The sequence below is a fragment of the Bufo gargarizans genome, chromosome 4, assembly GCF_014858855.1.
Source record: "Bufo gargarizans isolate SCDJY-AF-19 chromosome 4, ASM1485885v1, whole genome shotgun sequence".
Lineage (NCBI taxonomy): Eukaryota > Metazoa > Chordata > Amphibia > Anura > Bufonidae > Bufo > Bufo gargarizans.
Window position 1 is genome coordinate 106,801,930 of NC_058083.1, and position 22,372 is coordinate 106,824,301.

At 43.4% G+C, this 22,372-nt stretch overlaps 1 protein-coding gene across 4 annotated transcripts in view; it reads right to left on the reverse strand.

The window, feature by feature from the left end:
* The window catches only part of ARHGEF4 (Rho guanine nucleotide exchange factor 4), a 229,001-nt gene that overhangs the window by 165,725 nt on the left and 40,904 nt on the right, over positions 1-22,372 (reverse strand). Inside the window, exon 1 of one of the 4 annotated variants that reach the window (XM_044291397.1) lies at positions 21,208-21,249. The exons of the other annotated variants lie outside the window; for them this stretch is intronic. Coding sequence (XP_044147332.1) covers positions 21,208-21,210 — 3 coding nt within the window. The 5' untranslated portion in view covers positions 21,211-21,249. Of the gene's footprint in view, positions 1-21,207; positions 21,250-22,372 lie in introns of those variants that run through there. 4 annotated transcript variants of the gene reach the window in all.

Below are 22,372 nucleotides of genomic sequence, written 5' to 3' on the forward strand. Positions count from 1 at the left end.
TCCCAGATATAGGGATCCAAAACCAGGATCTTGTCTCGGCTGAGACAATTGATCATCATCCCCAGCCTGAGCCTTGCAGCCTCAGCTGGAAGAAAGCAAGCAGTCACCTCCAGTAATCCAGGAAGAAGCATACCCTGTAAAGTTAACTGTGAGTACCGTCCAGAGAGACCAGAAGAAGCCAAATTCCTCCTCAGCAAGTCAGTTCCCAAGACAGCAGATGATAGATAGTGCAGAAGATAAATTCCTGCCACATTACAGAGCTACTAAGCAGACATCCGATTCCTGCAAAAGCTCCAGGCACATGATAGAGCAGAAGATAGATTCCTGCCACACATTGGCAATACCTGCTGGGACTTCAGACTAATGCTGTATCTCACTTGGATGAAAGCGGCATCTACTAAAGACAAGTTTGAACTTTATTCAAAGTCTGGATCTCAATTACTGCTGCAAGTTCCTCAATTACTCCTAGAAGCACAACACTCATTTTATTGCAAGTGAGCCAGGATCCAGGAGTTTACACGTACCCAGGTAGGAGACACCGTTGACACTATTACTACTACCATACAGAGACATTACACCACTCTGGCATTCCTACCCTGGTACGTGAGTTACAACACCTCAAAGGGTCCTGTGTTAGTAACCTGCGCACGCTGCAATTGGCGTCACGAACAAAACTATAAACTATCACTTACACCTGACCCAGCCATTGCATATTATTGGTGTCAGAGTGCATACCCCAATCCGGCTCTTTTGCAAATGTAAAAAATGAAAATCAGACATCATATAGTGTATGACAGTCTCTTTATAACAAAGCTAGAACCTGCGCTGTACCTCACATGGATCCAGAGATCTCCCCACCCATTGCTCTGCTAGATTTATATCAAGCTTTTCTGCTGCAGCTGAGGGGGCGTGTCTCAGCTCTCCCTATCACAGCTCAGGAGGCAGTTGAAGGATCAAACTGAGCATGTGCGGCCTTCTCACTGAGCAGGACAAAGAAATAAGAAAAAGAACAAAGAGCAGGTGGTGCTATGCAGATACGTTTTATTGAATAACTCAATGGCTATGCAAAATTTACATGCCATTATAGAAGTATTCAAATCCAGGTGCTGGTTTGGTACTTTCACATCTGCAGCATTCCAGATCTAGCAGGCTATTCCGGCATAGAACAGCCTGCAGAGTTTTCCGGATCTGGCATAGCTAAATAGTTCTGTGTACTGTTGGACCCTTGTTACTGTTGCTTTCCGGCGAAATGCAGGCTTTTGGCTGGACATAAACCATTGTAAGATCCATGGGTAAACACCAGTCTTATGCTTGATATGCGCTAATTGTCCATGCTTCGAAGGGATACCTGCTAAGTAGGTAAATAAAGATTATGTTGTCTTCTCCAGTAAGAGCTCCTAAGCCCTTTCATTATAACACATCCAGTCAGTTTTCACTAAGTAGCTTTCTCTTTACCCATGAATACCAGTGGCCGCACTGTGGTGGAGGAGTTAAATGGATATTCACCTGTTTAGTCTCATTGCTGTCAATAGGACTTACCACAGGCCATTGCAGGAGAGCTGATTATCTGCTCCTACAGAACAAGACCATCATTTGCCTTCATTAGCTCCTACTGCTTTGATTTGTTGAGCTCTTGAAACCCATTAGAAATAGTGACCTTTGTACAGATATTCGAGACCACAGTGGGCACCAAACCTAATTAAAGATGTAAAAATGGCATCCACATAACACAAATGTTGTCTTTTATGTCTGCATGGAAGAAATAATTGTGATGTAGAGGAGGAGAGGACATTTCCGCAGTGGACAATAGTAGCATAGCAACTGAGCAAAGCTGCCCCAGTGTGAGAGGATTTACAAGGACAGGCTGAGCCTTCATGTAGGGCTTTGTGATTAACCAGAAAAGCCGCTCATTCAAAAAAATAAACAAAAAGCTCTGTATAGCCGACAGGAAAAATATGAGATAAAATGCCGTAATTTTCCTCAGGCATTCACCCCTTCATCTATAACAACCGCTTGATCCAAACAACATCAAGATCAAACCACAGCTCACTCAGTACGGCGTCAATTTTCCTTGGTGGCATGTTAACCTCAGTTTCACTAACTGCATATTTTTTGTTAATCCCAAGCCTTTAGATCCAAGTTTTTGACGTAAAAGGGAATCAGTCCGTGTCCGAATCATGTTCAGAAGCATTTGTAGCATGAATAAGTGCCCTATAGATGCTGATTTACTAAACGGGTCATTAATAAAAATGTCTTCTAAACAGGGGACTTGTGTACCAGAAAATGCTGTAAAAAGTTTTTATATCTATGTCACATGATCAACATGTCGATACATGAACATATAATAGACAAATAAATGATCGTATATGCAAGGGACAAGCTTGACAAGGCTTAATGATTGTCTAGTATAAAAGTGGATTTAGACGCACTGCAAATTGTCTAGATTATCGGGAACGATCATTCCTGATCATCTGGCCGTCTAAATGTGCTGTTGATCACCAGATGAACGAGCGAAAAGCTCGTTTATCGGGTGATCCTGTCGTTTATGCAGGTGTAATGACCCAGAGTGCCATTACCACTTCTGCACTCTGCTGCTATCTTCTATGGTTAACCTAATGTCATTCTGTGTATTTATTGCAGGACCGTAACACTGTGCATATCTATTTCTTGAAACTCTTATGTTAGAATGTAATTTACCGGGTTCACCAGGAGGTGGCAGCAAACACGGCAGATCAACAGTTAGAGAGAATTGAACCCTTCTTTCCATTCTAACCCTCTCTCTCTAAGGAGAGGAGGAGACTAGTTAAGTTAGAGTCAGTTTAGCTTACTCCCTGCTAGGGGAAGGTTCATATTACCCCCTTCCAAGGAAGGGTGTGCTGCAGGTGCATGTCCCTGCTGGACATGCCTTCTGTAAGACAGCTGGAGCACCTTCAACTCTGCTGGATTTGGAGGCCACAGCTTGAAGCCTCTGAAGCTAGGAGGAAAAGTCCCCTGGACAAACCTAAAGTCAGACTACAGAGAGAAGTTGCAGCATCCTGCAGAAGCAGAGATTCTATTTAAACCTGTATGTACACCAGAGCCAGAGAGCGACAGATGTAGCAGAGTGGAGTTTGCCTGCCAGTTTCATGCTAAAGCCTGCTGGGAACCAAGACAAAGCCTGAGTCTGTTTGGAGAAACGTTTATGTAAAGTAAAGCTGTTATCAACTTCATCACAAGGTCTGGACTCAATTTATTTCTTCATCCCCTTTATCAACAAACCCTTTTTTCACTGCTTCTGAGCCAACTCCTAGGGTCTAGCGTATCCAGGTAGGAGCAATGTGACGTATGCACCAACATTAAGGGATATTTAGGCCACCCTACACCACTCTGGCATTCCTACACCTGGGTACTATCTACTACATCACTGAAAGGGGCCCTGTGCCCTTGTTGCTTCACTGCAACTGGTGTCATGAAAACAAGTACTTTTTCCTCTTAAAGGGTCCTGGGGGGAGGTGCCTGTCGCACAGGCACCACCAATCATGGCTTCAGAGCAGCATATTGTGTGGTCTAAACAGTGATCTGCTGCTCAGAAGCCATGATCCAGTATGAGGACGAGGCATCGCTATATCGATCCCCCATCTTCATACAGTGAAGGAGATTGCTGCATGTAAATGAGTGGTCTCCTTCACTGAACACTTCCTTCACGACAATTGGCTGCTTCCCGACAATCCACCTTAAGACACAAAAGGCAAGAGAGGTAGGACTAGGCAGATTAGGTGACTGTATAGGGTGCCACTTTAAGAAGGCACTATTTATGGCCTAAAGAGGGGGGTATGTCACTAGGAAATTCACTAGTAAACCAGGGGCAATGGGGATCATTTATCAAAGACCAGTGTTTTATGCTGGTCTTTGATAGCACCTGTGTGGCCAGAGAAAGTAGCTAATTTATGATGAGGCGCAGTCACCAGTCTATGCACCTGTGATGAAAACTACTTCAGCCCTGACTGGAGTAGTTTTCATTCCTCTTTTCCAGGCATAAAAGTTAGTAAATTTGCAGTGGGACGATTCAGCAGCCCTGGCACGGCCCCTGCCACTCGAAAAGGGGGGAGGACAGCGTAAAAACGCCCATGCAACAAACTTTTTTCACACAGGCATTTAAAAAAAATTGAAAATAACCTTGCTGGGCTAGGAATGTAATGATACCTTTTACTTAGCGATCCATGCTTCATTTGGGAAATAAGTGTTTTGAATCCATATGCAAAAGAGCTGTTAAAGAAAGTCTGTCACTATGATATTTGCATATTCTTTGCAGTAATATGTGACTATTAGTGCCTTGTTCCTCCCTTTAAGTGCACCGGGGCTGGGCCCAAGCCACTAGGGAAGAGCGAATCGACTTCGGATGAAACATCCGTAGTTGATTTGCATAAAACTTCATCCTAATACTGTACGGAGCAGGAGCTCCGTACAGTATTAGAATGTACTGGTTCAGATGAGCTGAAGTCTTACGAGACTTTGCGCAATAACTTCATAAATTAATTTGTACTGTAAAAAACGATTTCCCGAACTCGGGTTCATATAGCCTTCCCATCCACCCCTTATTTTTAGCCGAAAATCCACAAAATTCTTATCAATCCCCCTGGCCGTCCGATCATCTCAGGGGTAGATTCATTGACCTGGAATCTATCCGCATACAGGGACCACAATTTACAGAGGTATGTGAAACATCTACCCTCCTACCTGGGGGACTCTAGCCACTTGATTACATTCCTTCAGCACATCAGTTGGGAACCAGGGCTACTATGGGTTACACTTGATGTATCGGCCCTGTATAGCAATATTCAACACCATCTAGGCATTGGGGCAGTGGAAGGCTTCCTTGATGAAGATCTTTTTCTACCTCCTAGTCAGAAAGCGTTTATCCTGGACTCCATTCAATATATACTAACACACAATTATTTCCATTATGAGGGTGAGTTCTATCTCCAAAAGTGTCGATCAGCTATGGGCACCAAGTTTGCACCGTCATACGCAAACCTGTTCATTGGTGCATTTGAGAGTAAGGAGGGTCTCCTTGAACATGATATCGTCTTTTACGAAAGATTTATCGACGATATCATCTTTATTTGGAAAGGGGGTCCATCCTCTCTGTCCACACTCATTCAGAAACTAAATAGCAATGATTGGAATCTATCCTTCACTTTTCATTCAGATCCAAACTCTATAGTTTTCCTAGATCTTCATCTCCAGATTCAAGAGGGTCGGATTACAACAAGCACCCACTTCAAAGAAGTGGAAGCCAATAGTTATTTAGACTTCAGTAGCTGCCATTTCCACAAATGGAAAAATAACATCCCCTACGGACAGATGAAACAAGATCCTAGCCGACCAATTAGAAATATTACAAAAAAGATTTAGGGACAAGGGGTAACCGAAAGAGCTTGTTCGAGCCTCCAGGTCCCGAATTCTGAAAGAGAGCCAGGCAGACTGTTTAAAACCTCGTACCATTAACCCTGAAACAGAATCACAGGATGTACAGTTGAATTTCTTCACTAGGTATAATTTCTTCCACAACTCTATCAAACTGACTCTTCAAAAACACTGGTCAATTCTCCACCAAGATCCAGTCATTGGCAAGGTCATTCCGACCAAACCCAGTATCACTTTTCACTTTTCCAAAACCCGGGCCTCTCCAATGACCTAAGGGTTCCTTTAGATGTGGCTCCAAATGATGCATGTGTTGTCTCAGTATTTCTGACAATATCAATGTAATGACTGTCTCTAATACCAGGGAATCTATTTTCCTTAAGCACTACATGAACTGCAACTCCAGGTATGTGGTCTATATGCTGAAGTGCCCTTGTGGCCTACAATATACAGGTATACTGTAGGCCTCGCCACCCAGTGAGGCAAAGAATTAATCAACATTGTTCCAATATTCAGCTGCAGTACTTGAAACATAGGGGGTCTAAAAAAAATTCTGAAACACACGTGGGCAACTTCTCGGACCTAAAATTGACCCCCATAGATGCAGTTCTTCAATCCTACTCCTAACTGTGCAGAAGAGAAATGTATTGGATCTATAGGTTCAACACCCTTTCCCCATTTGCTTTAGAGTATAGTCACTAATGAGTATGGAATATAAAACCAGAAGAAATTGAAACCTCTTTATATATGGGGATCATGCTATGTTGGCATGATCCTTATATACATTTAGGGCCAAATTATATCCATTTCAAGATCTTGGGTATTTTTAAATTCTAATTGTTTGTAACCCTATCATTGTATTTGGCATTTTCCACATATATTTAGAGCATGTACAAATACCAATACTAAGTGTTTATTCTAATTGTTTGAGTATTTTATTTTATTTTTTAATTTAATTACGGATATGTACTGCTATATCCAACCACCTCCCCTGTATTTATTCCTTTCATTCCCTCTATTTATTAGAACTGGCCATTGTCCTAGTGTGTGACTTGTTTGATTCCCTGTACCTTTAAATAAAAATCCTCCTTGCATTCCACTGTGGAACGCAGAAGCTTTGAGTCTTTTATACATCTTATCTTATTTTACTATATTTTATTTTGCCCTCTTCCTTATTGTATATAGCTATTTATACCTACCCATTAGTGGGTCACCTGTTTCTTCCTTATTGTATATAGCTATATATACCTACCCATTAGTGGGTCACCTGTTTTCAATGATTCTTTAATTTTCACAAATGTATTTGATGTCGCACTACGGCCGCTATGCGTTCCACCAGTGGAACACAGGTCTGGTCTCTAACACCACGTGACCGGAAGTCAACATTCAATGCGCTTTTACAGGCCCCGGAGCCACCCAAGTAGGTGGGGGCTCGGCCAACAATGTGGCCCAACTGCCATATCTATTGTATACAATCATTATTTATGTGTTTATCTGTTGGTTTCTGAATAATGGAGTGGGATCAGTTGGGTGTGCGTTCCACGCACTTTCCGGTTCGAGGTCACGTGATCGGGAGTGGGCGGTCCACCACGTGGGACGCTTTCCTTAATGTGACCAGCTATAAATTGTTGATAATCACTTGTTTACCTGTATTGCAATATCCTCTTGAGGTAGGGTTTTTTATTTTGCCCTGAAACGCGTCGAGCTGAATACAATAAAAGTTACCTGTTCTACGTCTGAAGTCCATCGGGTCATCAATCAATAGTACGACAGGGGAACGAACATTCTACTGGCGTTCTCGGCGAGGAGGGGTCAAGAGTCTTGAGTTTATCTTGTGCCACCTCCCCTTGTGAAGTGAGTAACACACATGATTGTGTGCATAGTTTACTGAGTAATATAGTAATTGATCTGTACTCACTTTAAGTATTGTTTTTAACCATATTTCTAAATGTAAAAACCTTTTAATCTTTCATTTTTACCACTTCAATTGGCTTCACACCATATGGCCTCCTTTCTCAATATCTTTAGGGTGGCCCTGTAGGCCTTGATTAGCCACATTTATTGGTTATTTATTTATTTTATTTTCAACACTTGGCGCTTCACTGGCTTCTCTTTTTTTCTGTGTATCTACCATTTATTGCGGCCTGCTAGTCAGGCCGGTTGAACCTTGGTTCTACTGGGTGTGAGCAGCCTTGAGTTTTCTTTCCTTCCTTTTGGTTTAGACAGTTGGCATCCCCAGGCGCCCTATTTTCTTCTTCCCACCATCCTCTATCTATCCTCTATCTATCCTCTATCTCTTACCCTAATCCCCCCCCCTTTTTCCCCGTCTTTTCTTAGTCCCATCCCCCCCCCCCCGACCTCTGAGCCCTTCCTTTCTTTTTTACCCCTACTTCCCCCATTTAGGGTCCATTCACACGTCCGTGAATGTGTCCGCACCCATTCCGCAAATTGTGCGCTATCCGCATTTTCAGAGCACGCCCCCGATCTTCCAGTCCGTGGCTCCGTAAAAAAAATAGAACATGTCCTATTCTTATCCCATTGTCAATTTGCGGATCCGCAATACACTACGGACGTGTGAATGGACCCTTACACTCCCTTTTTTTTTCTATTTTTGCCTTCTTGACAGGGCTAGGTTTCTGCATAGTCATATTGTCTGCTCTGAGAGGGAGGCACTGGCAGAGGAAGCAGAAGGAGCAAGGGTGCACAGAGTAGCTTGGGCTCACCCTCTCTACACTTAACTGATAATTTGGATGAAAAGCACTTAGACCGTATGTATTTTGCGGCCCGCAAAAGACACATGTGGAAAAAAATGGATGACATCTGTGTGATGTCCGTGTTGCATCTGTTTTGTTTGTGGATCCATTGTAACAATGCCTGTCCTTGTCTCCAAACGGACAAGAATAGGACATGTTCTATTTTTTGGCGTAATGGATTTGCGAACATACAGAAACGGAATGCATATGGAGTCATTTCTTATTTTTTTTGCAGACCCATTGAAGTGAATGGTTTCACATACGGGCTGCCAAAAAAAAAAAAGGATGGACATTGAAAGAAAATATGGCTGTGTGCATGAGCCGTTAAGAGAAGAATTATGAAGTCTGGCGCTTTCTACGCTAGTCTTGATGGTCTTGATATCCGCTGTGCTGCTGGAGGATGCACCTAAACAAAAATCTGGCTTCAAACAGAAATCTGCCACATAATTTTTTCTGTAAAGTGGTGAGGGCAGAGTAAAACCTAGAGATGAGAGAATCGAAGTTGACGAAGTAGAATTTCAGGAAAAATTTGATTCGCACCGAATCCGAATTTCATCACGCTTCGTGGAAACGAATCACATTTTTTCCTAAAATGGCTGCTGCACATGTCAGAACATGGAGCAAGGAACTCTGGGAATGAGGGATCACCCATAATGACATGCATGCAGCCAATCAGCAGCCAGCCAGCCCCTGTGATGTCCCTATTAATACCCTTAGCCATCTTGGATTCAGCCATTTTCCAGTGTACTTAGTGCAGGGAGAGACGTCAGCAGGCGCTAGGGACAGTGCTAGAAAAGACCCCTTAGTGACCAAGTCTGTTTGGGCCTTAATGACCATGCCAGATTTTGGAAATCTGACGTGTCACTTTAGCAGAGAATACCTTCGTAAAGGTTTTGCACATCAAAGTAATTCTAGCATCGTTTTCTCGTCACATGTTGTACTTTACTTAGGTGGTAAAACTTTACCGATAAAATCTGCATATCTTTATTAAAAAACTTTAAAATCTATGAAAATTTAAAAAAATTAGCATATTTTCCTATTTTTAACTGCAATATATCACATACGTACATAAATACTATTTTTTTTTATCAGGAATATATTTCCACATCTTTACTTTATTTTGACTGCACTTCCAAAAACCTTCAACTTTTTTTTATTTAGGAGACTTACTATTTAAACATTAATTTGAAAATTTTTGAAGTACATAATTTTTCCTGCAACAAGCCAAGTTTGCAGAGGCTTATAAGTGTCAGAAAAATATAATCCCCCCAAAAGTGACCCCATTTTGAAAACTAGACCGCTTAACGTATTCATCTATGTGTTTAATGAGTTTTTTGACCCCCTAGTTATTTAAAGAAATTAATGCTAAGAAGGTGAAAAAATATAACATTTTAATTTTTTTAAACAAAAGTGTCAATTTAAAGAGTTTTTTTTCACATGAAGCACATGAAAATGAAGAAGTACACCCCAAAATGTATGACCCCATTTCTCCTGTCTTCAAAAATATCCTCATTGGGGACATAATCTTATGTCTTGACACACGGCAGGGCCCAAACATAAAGGAGCACCTGGGGCCTTTCAGATAATAAACTGAAAATGGTTCAGGCCCTATTGCACACATGTAATGGCGTTGAGCTGCAAAATGATAGAAAACCCTTATAAATGACCCCATTTTAAAACCTAGATCCCTTAAAGCATGCATCTAGTGGTGTAGTGAGCATGCTGAGTGCAAAATTATTATAGGATGATAATAAAACACTTTTTAGATGGGTAACCCTGTTACTGTCTTAGAAATATGGCACATTCTAATCTTTGTGACGCGTACAGATGAGAAGTGAATCTTATAAGAGAGGCAGATTTCTAAAAAGGCATTTGCCTGTACATATGACTATGTCTCGCCAACAAAGCAGTTGTCCTGCATTTCTGTCATTCTGATGCTGTTGTGAGCAGCGTTTTGGTCTGACATATAATTACTTATTGCAGGAAAAAAAAAATATGAACTGTAGTGAAAAGCAACATGTCCAAGAAAACGGAGCAAAATGTCTATGTCTAAAAACTATGTTGCAAATTCCAATTTGTTCACAAGATACAAGAACACCGATAGGGCTGTAATGACAAGCTGGCATTCAAGGACAGTGACTGGTCGTACAACGTCTCTTTATCCCCATCAATCCCTATATGAGAGATGAATGTGCTAAGTGACGCGGTACACCATAACAGGCCCCTGCCCGGCAAGGTAGAAACCACTAGTGAGGAGCGGCAGGAGCAATATTTGAATTTGCGATATTTTGCGAATATTTGGGCGAATATTCATCATAAATTTGCGAATTCGAGAATTTGCGATTATTTTTATGATTGCGAAAATCGGCAATGTAATATGCGCGTATGGGTCACTGTTGCTAAATTTTTCAAGCTGCTAGAAGTTTCCTGAGACGAGAGAAAATGGTTGGCCCCATAGCTTTATATGCAGATACTGTAGAGTGCTCCAATATATTCGCGATTGCGCAAATCTGCAATTAATGATGCGCATATATTTGCCCAATACGTGCAACTTCACATTTTAGCAGGTCTGATTACATATTACTGATTGGTGCACTAAGTATTGTTGTGAACTTGTGACATCACAGCACTATGTCTGTAGCATGTATGTATGGACAGCAGAACCGAATCAGCTACACTATATCAGGATCAGGGGCGTAGCTAGAAATGCATGGGCCCCATAGCAAAAAAAAATTATGGGCCCCCCCCCATAATAGTGTCCCTGATAGTGACTGACCCCGGCAACTATTGTAAAACGGACGCCGCGTTCCTTATGTAAGTGAGCTTAAAGGGAATCTGTCACCAAAAAATCGCTTATTAAGCTGTAAATAGTACCTTATAGTGCTGCAGAGTAGTTTCCTAATGCACTTTTTCTTCGTTTAGCCGCATCTAGCCTCCTTGAGAAATCAATGTTTTATTCAGCTGCTGCCCCGTGCTTCAAGTCAGGTTTGAAGTCAAGGGGGCAGCGGCCTAGGCGTCTCCAATCCTGCTCTCCCCGCCTCCCGCCGCCTTTATTGACACACTGGATCTCAGTCCCGGGACCGCGCTCCCAGCCCGCATGCGCAGTGAAGGACTGCTGTAGCCTGTAGCGCGATCCCGGCTCCGGCTCGTACACTCAGCCGGCTTCAGTTTCGCTACTACGCATGCGCCCGCCAGCCTTACATACTAGCGCAGTTACAGAAGATGCCGGGCACATGCGCAGTAGCGAAACTGAAGCCGGCTGAGTGTACGAGCTGGAGCCGGGATCGCGCTACAGGCTACAGCAGCCCTTTACTGCGCATGCAGGCTGGGAGAACGGTCCCAGCACTGAGATCCGGCTTGTCAATAAAGGCAGCGGGAGGCGGGGAGAGCAGCATTGGAGACACCTAGGCCGCTGCCCCCTTGACTTCAAACCTGACTTGAAGCAGGGGGCAGCGACTGAATAAAACATTGATTTCTCAAGGAGGCTAAATGCAGCTAAACGAAGAAAAAGTGCATTAGGAAACTACTCTGCAGCACTATAAGGTACTACATACTAGTACATATGCACAAGTTTATTATTTACAACTTAAAGGGAACCTGTCACCAAAATAATCGCTTATTAAGCTGTTAATAGTATTAACAGCTTAATAAGCGATTTCTTTGGTGACAGGTTCCCTTTAAGTTGTAAATAATAAACTTGTTCAAAGTATGTACTAGTATGTATACTACTATCTAATAATCCTTATCTATCACTTGACACTTCACTAACTTACTGGGGAGTCGGGGACAGTCAGGACTCCTCTCCACTCCAGACTTTTTCTTTTTACTGTGGCAGACTGCTGGCAGTGCAGAAAAGAAGATCATCAGAATCCATTCACTTCTGGCCTACTGGGCATGGGCAGTTAGGCACACTGGGCACGGGCGGGCAGGCAGGCTCCCACTCTTCACATTCAAAATAGGCAGCCGGCGGCAGCGTGACGTCACTCACTCCGTCACGCTGCACGCGCATGCTCCTCCCACTTTAGAAGCAGGCGGAGCAGGCGCGTGATGTCGGAGTGAGTGACGTTACGACGCCGGCCGCCGGGAGTCTGAGACAAGGAGGCGGAGCACATGACCTGTCTACTCCTTTGTTTCCCAATCCCCAGCCAGGCCCGAGCCGCGGACCGCCCGCCCACTACACTGGGCGGGCGGGCGGGCCTGGCTGCCAGTGCCTGTGTGTGTTAATAAAAAAATAAAAAAATGAATGCGGTCCGGACGGGCCCCCAGTGGCGTAGGGCCCCATAGCCACTGCTATGGTTGCTATGGCGATCCCTACGCCACTGATCAGGATCTAACCTGCACTGACTATCTCCCACTAACTATCTGTATTATATATATGAGCTAACTGACTAACTATCCAATGTAATTAAACAGTAAAGCACAGAGCACAGCAATGACACTGCTGTCTCTCTCAGAACTGCATAAAACTACAGAAAATCACTGCTGGGGAGGTTCTTATATAGTAAGGGGAGGCAACTTTTCTATTGGTTGCTAAGCTCAGACAAATATATTGCAGCCTTCTCATTGGCCCACAAGCAAGAAGGGAGGTTACTGATAAAAAAAAAATCTAGAATATTTGAGAATACAAACATATGGCACTATATTCTAAATCTAAGCAAATTCTCAAAGTGGTGATATTTGCAATTAAAATTCGCGATTCGAAAATTCGCGCCCAACACTAGAAACCACTATGTACACAATCAACCAGTCAACTACAGAATATATAAAAGGACAGTGTGCAGAACCGTCTGTAGGAACAGTAATGGATCACTAATTCCAAAAATGTCAGGATTTCTAATTTTCTTAATTAAGCGCTGGTGAGGAAAGTGTACTGGTGAGGAACAACTCAATTATTAGAGATCCTCCAAATAAAAAAATATCATGCTGAAATCATGATACAGTAATGTGAATGGAATTAACAGCTTTGTGTGGCAGGACATAGTCATAAAAAAATTAAATTATGAAAATTAAAAAAACAAATCAGAAAAGGTAAAATTTGTTCCAATGTCTGAAAAAATAAAAATTGCTCCACAACCCATCCCAAAAGGATCCCTCCCTCCCTGGAAAGTCCACAAACTAAACAGAAAATGAAAATAAATTGATTTCCTGAAAAGACTCCCCCACCCACCCTTTTTGGTATTGAATAAAATTAATAATTAGCCACCATATGTTATGTCTCAAAACAGGTGTAATTGCAGAGGCCTGGTTGTGATGGGCAACTGGGGCAGTAAATTTGGGTGTCCCTCCTCCTTCCATGTTTGCTACACACCCGGCATCGCTTCTGAGGATATATCTTGCTGGCAGTGGCAGGGATGGGGTGAGGGAAGTGGTGTTCTTAAAGCCTTCAAACATCCTCAGATTCAAAGGCTTGCCCAGGTGTGGGGGACTCAAAACAGGAGACTCTCAACCACCATCTCCCAGAACTCGAGGAAGTTGAGGGTTCCTTGGGCCTTTCTTAAATAAAACAGAACTATTATAGGTAGCAATCTGAATTAGGTAGTGTGGGGACTCGCTCTGGTAGACAGGATTAGAGGACAAAGTATAGAGGAAAAAACAAGTTCTTTGGATCAAACAGTTCAGTTTTTTATTCACACTTTAGGCAAGTGACAAAACAAACAGTCATATTCAAACAAAAAGTCACCTTGCGGTGTTGGTGGTAATTCACACCATGTGGGAATTCTGCCTCAAAGAGTCCTTGCTGATAGCAGCATCAACCTGTTTTCACGTCACACAGGTAGCAATCCTTCATCCAGACACAAGGCTTCCAGATCCCAACACAGAGACCTGGCTTCTGAGCCCAGCTGCCTATTTAAGGACAACCGGGTGCTGCCAAAACCCGGATCGGCATTTAAAATCTGGTCTGGTATTTGACCTCACCTGGCTGTAAATAAGCCCAGCAGCACATGCTGGGAGGAAAATAACAGTTTTCCCAGACCAAACCTCTCACTGTGTCAGTAGATTGCTACCTTTTTATACCAGGCCCTGTTTTTTTCGCTGCACCAGGTAGGGTTGAAGCGCCTGGTCCGAGAGGTCTACACATCTCATAAATGTATTATAATCAGTCACACAGACCGGTTTGTGTTTGTCAGCAGTAACCCCCCTCTCCTTATCTGCCACCGTGGTGTCTACGTGCACAGTGGTCAGCATGGAGACATTCTTCCTGTCCTTCCACTTTACTGCAAGCAGCTGGTCACATGCAAGGGCGAAGGATGTTCCTCTCTACACACGCTTGGACACCAGTGATTGTGGGTATCCCACTCTATTTTTATGGACTGTCCCACAAACCCCTGTGCTTGCAGCATGAAGGGATTTAAAAAGGAGTATGCTGGTATAAATATTATCAGTGTACACGTGGTACCCTTTGTGTAGGAATGGCGCCAATAGATCCCACATCATTTTTCCCGCTGTCCCAATATTTTCAGGGCAGCCTGGCGGGTTAAGTTGGGAGTCTCTGCCCTCATATACAGACAGACCGCAGGTGTAGCAGGTTGTGCTCTCGCACACCTTATATAATTTTACCCCATATCTGGCACGCTTGGAGGCAATAAACTGACGGAAGGAAAGGTGGCCTTTAAAACTAAAAAAGGATTTATCGACGGATAGATTTTTATCAGGGGTATATCATTTTAAGAATAAATCCTTAAGAAGGCAAATAAAGGGTTTCAATTTATTTAGGCGGTCGTAGGCTGGGTCAGATTTGGGGGGGACTTGGGAATTATCTGAAAAATGCATAATCCGCATTAGGGCTTCATAGCGGTTTTGGGACATAACTGCTGCAAACACAGGGATTGAGTGGACAGTACTCGCAGCCCAATACAATCAGACAGATGGCTTTTTTTACAATGCCCATGTCCAGGGTAAGTCCCAAAAATGTTTTAATTTCAGGGACACTTGTGAGGTCCACCATCTTATATAAATCGATGTGGGCTTTTGTACAGCAAATTGTGTGGTGTACAGATTAGTCTGCTGCACAATTAATTCCAGGACTTTATAATCCACAAATAAATGAAAAAAATCATAAGCGGAAAAATTGGTGACATCCACATTAATTTGAGTAGATAAAAATTGGGGTACTTGGGGGGAAAATGATGAAGCAGGAACCCACGTAGTAGAAGGGACGGGAACCAATAGCGGATTATAATAGGAACGCTTGGGTCGGCAGCCCCAGGCTGCAGAGTTTGCCCTGGCAAAGCTATCCTGCCCGGCCAGTAGTGTGGAATCAGAGCGGTTGTTTAGTGTGGCGGGGGCCATACTTACCCCAAGAAGAACTCGCCTGTCCACCCAAAATGTGGAGAGACTGACCTTTGTCAAGATGAATCAGGCGTGGATCAGTCAGGATTTCCACCCACCAATGCCTGATGCATCAGACTAGATCATCCATGGTGCCACACCAACACTTTGACAAAAGAGACCAGTTTCTTCTTGCTACCTGCCTCAGCTACTATTCTGATGCTGCCACCCACCTGATGCCACACATCTGATGCCAAGTGCTCCTTCTTTAACCCTGCATCTTCAGCCAGTACTGGTATTGACGCTCGCCTCTCCACTCTGTCACCGGGTCACTTTGTGGTCTCCTGATGCTGCTGCCACCTCCACACTATGTCACCTTGCCACTCTGTGGTCTCCTGATGCTGCTGCCACCTCACCACTCAGGTCTCCTGATGCTGCTGCTGCCACCTCCACACTGTTATTGTGCCACCCTGTGGCCTCCTCCTGCTGCTGCCACCTCCACACTGTCATTGTGTCACTGTCATCTGTGCCCTCCTCCTGATGCTGCTGTTGTCGCTACCTCCACACTCTGTCATTGTGCCACTCTGGGGCCTCCTCCTGATGCTGCTGCTGCCACCTTCACTCTCTGTCATTGTGCCACTCTGTGGCCTCCTGATGCTGCTGCTGCCACCTCACCACTCAGGTCTCCTGATGCTGCCACCTCCACACTCTCATTGTGCCACCCTGTGGCCTCCTCCTGATGCTGCTGCTGCCGCCACCTCCACACTCTGTCATTGTGCCACTCTGTGGCCTCCTGCTGCTGCTGCTGCCACCTCTACACTGTCATTGTGCCACTCTGGGGCCTCCTCCTGATGCTGCTACCGCCACCTCCACACTCTCTCATTGTGCCACCCTGTGGCCTCCTGATGCTGCTACTGCCACCCCTACACTGTCATTTTGCCACTCTGTGGCCTCCTGATGCTGCTGCCACCTCCACGCTGTCATTGTGCCACTCTGTGACCTACTCCTGATGCTGCTGCCACCTCCAGACTCTGTCATTGGGCCACTCTGTGGTCTCCTCATGCTGCTTCCACCTCACCACTATGTCATAGGGACACTCTGTGGACTTCTCATGCTGTTCCCACCCTCCCCACTTCATGACTGGGCCACTATTTTGCCTTTTGGCCTAGCTGACATCATCATTTATTTGACCCTTCTTCTGATCTGTCAGAAGGAAGGAAAAATAAGACGCACAACGGATCCTGTCTATGTAACAGCTGTAAGGCCTGCATGACATGGTCCCTATTTTGCATCAGAATTGCCTTATGATTTCGTGGCCAAAAGCAGGAGTGGGTACAAAACACAGAAGACATGCAAATATTCCATTTACTTGTCATCTCTGTTTTGGATCCACTCCTGTTTTTTGGGGGGCTTTAGCAATACTGATGGATTACTGACCAAATGCTGACCTAGTGAAGGTGGATGCTCCACAGACAGGATCCTTTTTTGGGAGTCATTGTTCTGACGGATCAGAGGAAGGGCAAAATAATCAGTGACGTCAACAGAAACTTACTACTGACACCCACTCCACTAGGTCGGGGGGACCTCTACTTGTATATGCGTTTAATAGAACAGGTTCTATAGAAATCTATGTGGAATCAGTGAAATGGTGTAAAAGGAGTGCGCTCTTTCACGTAGTAGTAGGATCTTGGGCCTCTGCATGGTTCTTTATACCTGGCACTAACATTGACCTGTAAGGTTAAGTTCACACTTGAGTTATTTGGTCAGTTTTGGTCCCGTAACTGCCCAAAGAAGTGAAGTGTGCAGTGATTCTAAGAGCGACGCCTGTTATCTGCATGTCATACGGACTCGCAGTATTATTTCACTACCACAGCAGACTCCCTATGCATGTTAAAGCAAGGCACAGTGTTCTACATCCCTATAAAGGCTTTCTGCAGCCAGGAAATAGCAATTTTTTACGTGATTCACCACAAATAAATTCGGATCTAACCCAATTTGTTTCAGAAAATTCGGCAAACCGGAATCGAATTTTTGAGAAATAAGCTCATCTCTAGTAAAAAACCTTTTGCAACTTAAAAAAAAAAAATTCAAACATGTAGTTTGCGACTTTTTAACGCCAATTATCTGGCACAGGGAGATGATAAATGCTTCCATATTCTCCAGAATTAAGCAATGAATAACTAAGTTAAAAGCATCATTACATACAGTTGAGCTAGTCCTACAAGACCTTGTATCTGGTATAACAGTGAATTTTCGGAAATCCATGTGCATCTGCAGTATCCCAGAGCTGGGGTTACTTGCAAATTGTTTATTGTTTGTTATGTCGTTTAATGCTATGTACTGTATACCTAATCAGCATGGTTTTTGTATGGGTTCTACAAGGTTAAACAACCCTGAGGTAGCCTCTAGAGGACGATTAAGGTGGACTGGTTAGCTCCACCACTACCTCAGTCTAGGGTAGTTCATAGTGAGAGGTTGTGTTTGGCCTCACTCCTCAGTACTAGGCCTCACACTATACAGACTAACCATCTCTGCATGAACCATCAAGAGAGAACATCTTTGCAATACGGTACTCCAGGAAAAGAGAAAGAGGGCAGAGCTGGAAGTTCCATGAGCTGTAATGGTCGAGCAAATGGAGTCAGTAATGTACTCTTCTATCAAAAGCCATAGACATTACTGCTGTGATTAGGAAATTGCTAAGACACCATCAACACTTAGACACGACCTGGCCAGTCTTATCTTAAACCTGTACTCCGCAGTAGCGAACTACAGCTGAGCTAAATTGGTATTGCTAGCCTCTGATTCTGTAGAGGAGAGGAGTACCACATTCTCAAACCTGGTCTATACCCATAAAGAACCATCTGTGAAAACCTGAACTGTGAATTGTTGGAATTGTGTTCAATCCTCATTTTGCCCTTCAGTAAAAAGAGTCGTTTACATACCTCCCAACCATCCCAGACAGTCCCAGATTTCAGTGGCTGTCCCGGTAAAGGGGAGGTAAGTCACGTTTTCTGGCAGCTGTCCCTGCATCCATATGAAACAGAGACAATTGCCATAATGAAGCAGACAGGTGTCGCCGGCATCAGCTCCCTGCTTCATCATTCCTGTCGGCTCTCCACACCTCTGGTCTGTGCAGGGGGCCAGCAGTCAGCCTCGGCTCCGCCTCCTTCACAGACTAGAGCAGCCGATGTCAAGGTAACAACAAGGTAAGTATGTGGTGTTTATTTTTTTTTTACATTCTATGAGGGGCACAATGTGGGCATATTTATGGAGGGCACAATGGAAGCATATTACTGGGGGCACAATGTGGTTATATAACGGGGGGCACAATGTGGGCATATTACTAGGGGGCCCAATGTGGGTATATTACTGAGGGGCAGAATGTGGGCATATTACTTGGGGGGCACAATGTGGGTATATTACTGGGGGCACAATGTGGGCATATTACTGGGGGCACAGCTGGGCATATTACTAGGGGCGCATAACTGGGCATATTACTGGGGGCACAGCTGGGAATAATTCTGTGAAGGAGGCACAATGTGGGCATAAATACTGTGCGGTGGCATGAAGGGGAATAATTACTGGGGCATTAAGGGGACTGGGTGGGATTAGGTGTACAGTTATGTTTTGGGCGGAGTTAGAGGTGTGGCTTAGTGTGTCCCTCTTTGTTCGTTTACAAAGTTGGGAGGTATGCGTTTATTTTTCTACATTTGGTCTGACTCCAACAACTTTTGCTTGGCCACAGCACCAACATCTCTTGCCTTCCAACCACACCAAAAAACACAACACCAAGGGCACCCAATTACCATGTGTCAGGAGTCCAAACATCAGGGTGTGCCCCGAGGAAAGAAAGTGTGCACCCTTCTTTCACTGCCCTGGCTCTAGGGAGCATTGGTGAGAGGAAAGCCACTGTGATAGACTATGCAGCCAGAGCCACTCCCATCCTTGGTTCCGGCTCCTCAGGAGCTTGCGGTACCTCCTGCAGAGGTAACCACATTCAAAAATGTACAGAACAGTTTTTAAGTTAGAGATTTCTGCAATTTGGGACTATTCCCTTAGGCTCCTCAATGTATATAGCAATAAATATACAGTATGTACACAGCATAAACACTAGTCATGTTAATAGTAGATTGTATTACATTCACGTGGGCAGCGGAAATCCTTATTGGGAACAATATTTCTTCTATTAAATGATATAGCATCGCTGCCAAATATTTTGCAGCGCCCACTGGGTGTCGTCTGATAAATGAGAGGTTTCAGAACAGCACAAGATTAGTAGTCACATAGTCATAGAGGCGTAGATTCTGTTCACATGAGAAATCTCCCTGTTCATTGAGTATATACAGGTGAAACTCAAAAAATTAGAATATCGTGCAAAGTTAATTTATTTCAGTAATGCAACTTAAAGGGTGAAACTAACATATGAGATAGACTCATTACATGCAAAGCGAGATATTTCAAGCCTTTATTTGTTATAATTTGGATGATTATGGCTTACAGCTTATGAAACCCCAAAGTCACAATTTTGAGGTTCCCTTTGCTCAGGGGATATGGATTAATTAGCTGACTAGAGTGTGACACTTTGAGCCTAGAATATTGACCCTTTTCACAAAATTAAAATTTTAGGCTGCATTAATTCCTTTTAATTTGCATTACTGAAATAGATGGACTTTTGCACGATATTCAAATTTTTCGAGTTTCACCTCTATATCCTGAACCTGTAGACCAGGGATCATCAACCTTCAGCACTCCAGCTGCTGTGAAACTCCCAGCATTCAAATTTACTAGTCTGTTCTTATAATTCCCACAGAAGTGAAAGAAGGATTCTGGGAGTTGTAGTTTCAGAACAGCTGGAGTTCCGAAGGTTGCTGATCCCTGCTGTAGACAGTTCTCCCACCAGCAAACATTCCTGAAGATGGATAAAGCCAGTAATGTCTACTTATCTGTCTGGTGAACAGGATATAGTAAGCAGATACAGCAGATCCACCAAGGGAATAGTTTTCTACATTCCCCACGTCAGATCTGCACCCATAGATTGGTGCATTTTTTCATAGCAAAGATAAAAATACACGTTTGCTGCTTTTGCTTTAAAATGACAGGATAATAGGTTGCTGCTATTTAAAAAAAATAAATGCTGAATCCATAAAGGAAAAACCTCAAAAAGACCACATGTAGACATATCTTCATGGGAGGAGGATATAAAGGAAAGACTTTAAAGGGGTCATGCAGAGTAACTAACTGATCATTGGGTGTCTGATTGCTGGGGCCCCCTAATGATGCCAAGAATGGGGGTTCTTTTTCCCCATTCTAATGGAGCGGCAAGGTGAGCATGCACCCCGATGCTATCAGACAATGGGGGCATATATTAGCGTTATGCCCCCATTGTCTAAGATGGGAATACCCCTACTGCTAGATTAAAATACATTCACTTTTCTATAATACATAATAGCATAAGTAAGAAATAAATAGTATCATAGTAAAAGATGATAAAAAAAATTGTTCGATAAATTAAGACATCTACAATAAATTGCAGCTGCACCATCATAAATTATCTAATGACCATGAAGGTGGATGTTTAAAATTCATCCCAGACATTGATATAACCATACCCATCCAGTAGAAATCAGTGATTGATATACCGTAGACCCTATTGACAGTCACACAACCATTTTAGCTTGGCTCTACAAGGCTACAGTGAAAACAGGGAAATATGCCATGGTGAGCACAAAATTCAGGAATTTCACAAGGCATCTGAGCACAATGATGTAAAAAGTTACATTACCATATTCCTCTGCAGGAAAATAGGAGGGTCCACAAAATTCCCCTTAATTGATAAATAAAATCACATTCTATGGGACTGCCACAGATAGCCAAGTACAGTGCTCAGCTAGCTCTATCAGACCCACATAGCATGAGTAGAGCAGCACCTTTCTGAGGATGGTGAGAGGCCCCTGCTGATCAGTTAGTATTTCTCTATCTATAGCATAACTTTAAAACATGGCACATCTCCTTTAAATCACGCAATGCAGTTTTTGATTCCTTTTTAGGCAAAGTCATGAGTGGATAAAAAAAAGTGTTCAAATAGAAGTCCTTTCATTTTTCCTTTTATCTCTTTTAGTTTGTGGACATTTGGCCCTATTTCCCCTATGCAAATTCATCAACTCCTTAATTTATTTTACTTTAAAGGGTTAACATGCATTTACTTATACTGCATTTACATTTACTTATACTGTTTAATACTGTGCAACTACATTTAATATGTATGTTGTCATATATATCCTGCTCATTTACACTGTACTTGCGCAGCACTGTGGAAAGGGTTAATGAATACTAAGAGACTTTTGGGACTTTCTAGCTAATAATGAGAAGCTATTTTCAACAGTTACCAAAAGGTTTAAAGAAGAGCATGTTTTGGAGGGAAAAAGCCAGACTTGTTTACCAAAAAAACCAACAAAAGACCTTTTGAATGCCAGGTGAATGTTATTGTTTCTGAAAACCTGTTTTTGTCTGAAAAAACTGATGTGTCATTGCTATTGAGTATCAATGAATCTGTAATACAAGTCTATGAGAGATGGAAAGTGTAACATTGTATTTGTTTGTGCTGAGTTTCTCCACTCCACCTCTCCCATTAGAAGGCTCTAGTTCATTTAGAAACTGTATATAAAGAGAGCGGTCAGATCTCCTAGTGTTCTGCAGTTAGGGAACAATGCTTAGAAGAGGAGACCCAACAGACCTCTTGAGTAACCAGAAGAAGATACTGAGGCGGAGATACTCTGCCACAGACCATGGGCCTCGAGCCTTTGGCCAGGGTACCAGCCTTCTGAGAGAGAAGGCGCACTGAGAGGAGGACGCTCGCTCGGCCGCTCCTTCCTCAATGCGTCTGCGCCGATGATATCACATCTACACTCGGCACAGGCGCACTGAGGAAGGAGCGGCCGAGCGAGCGT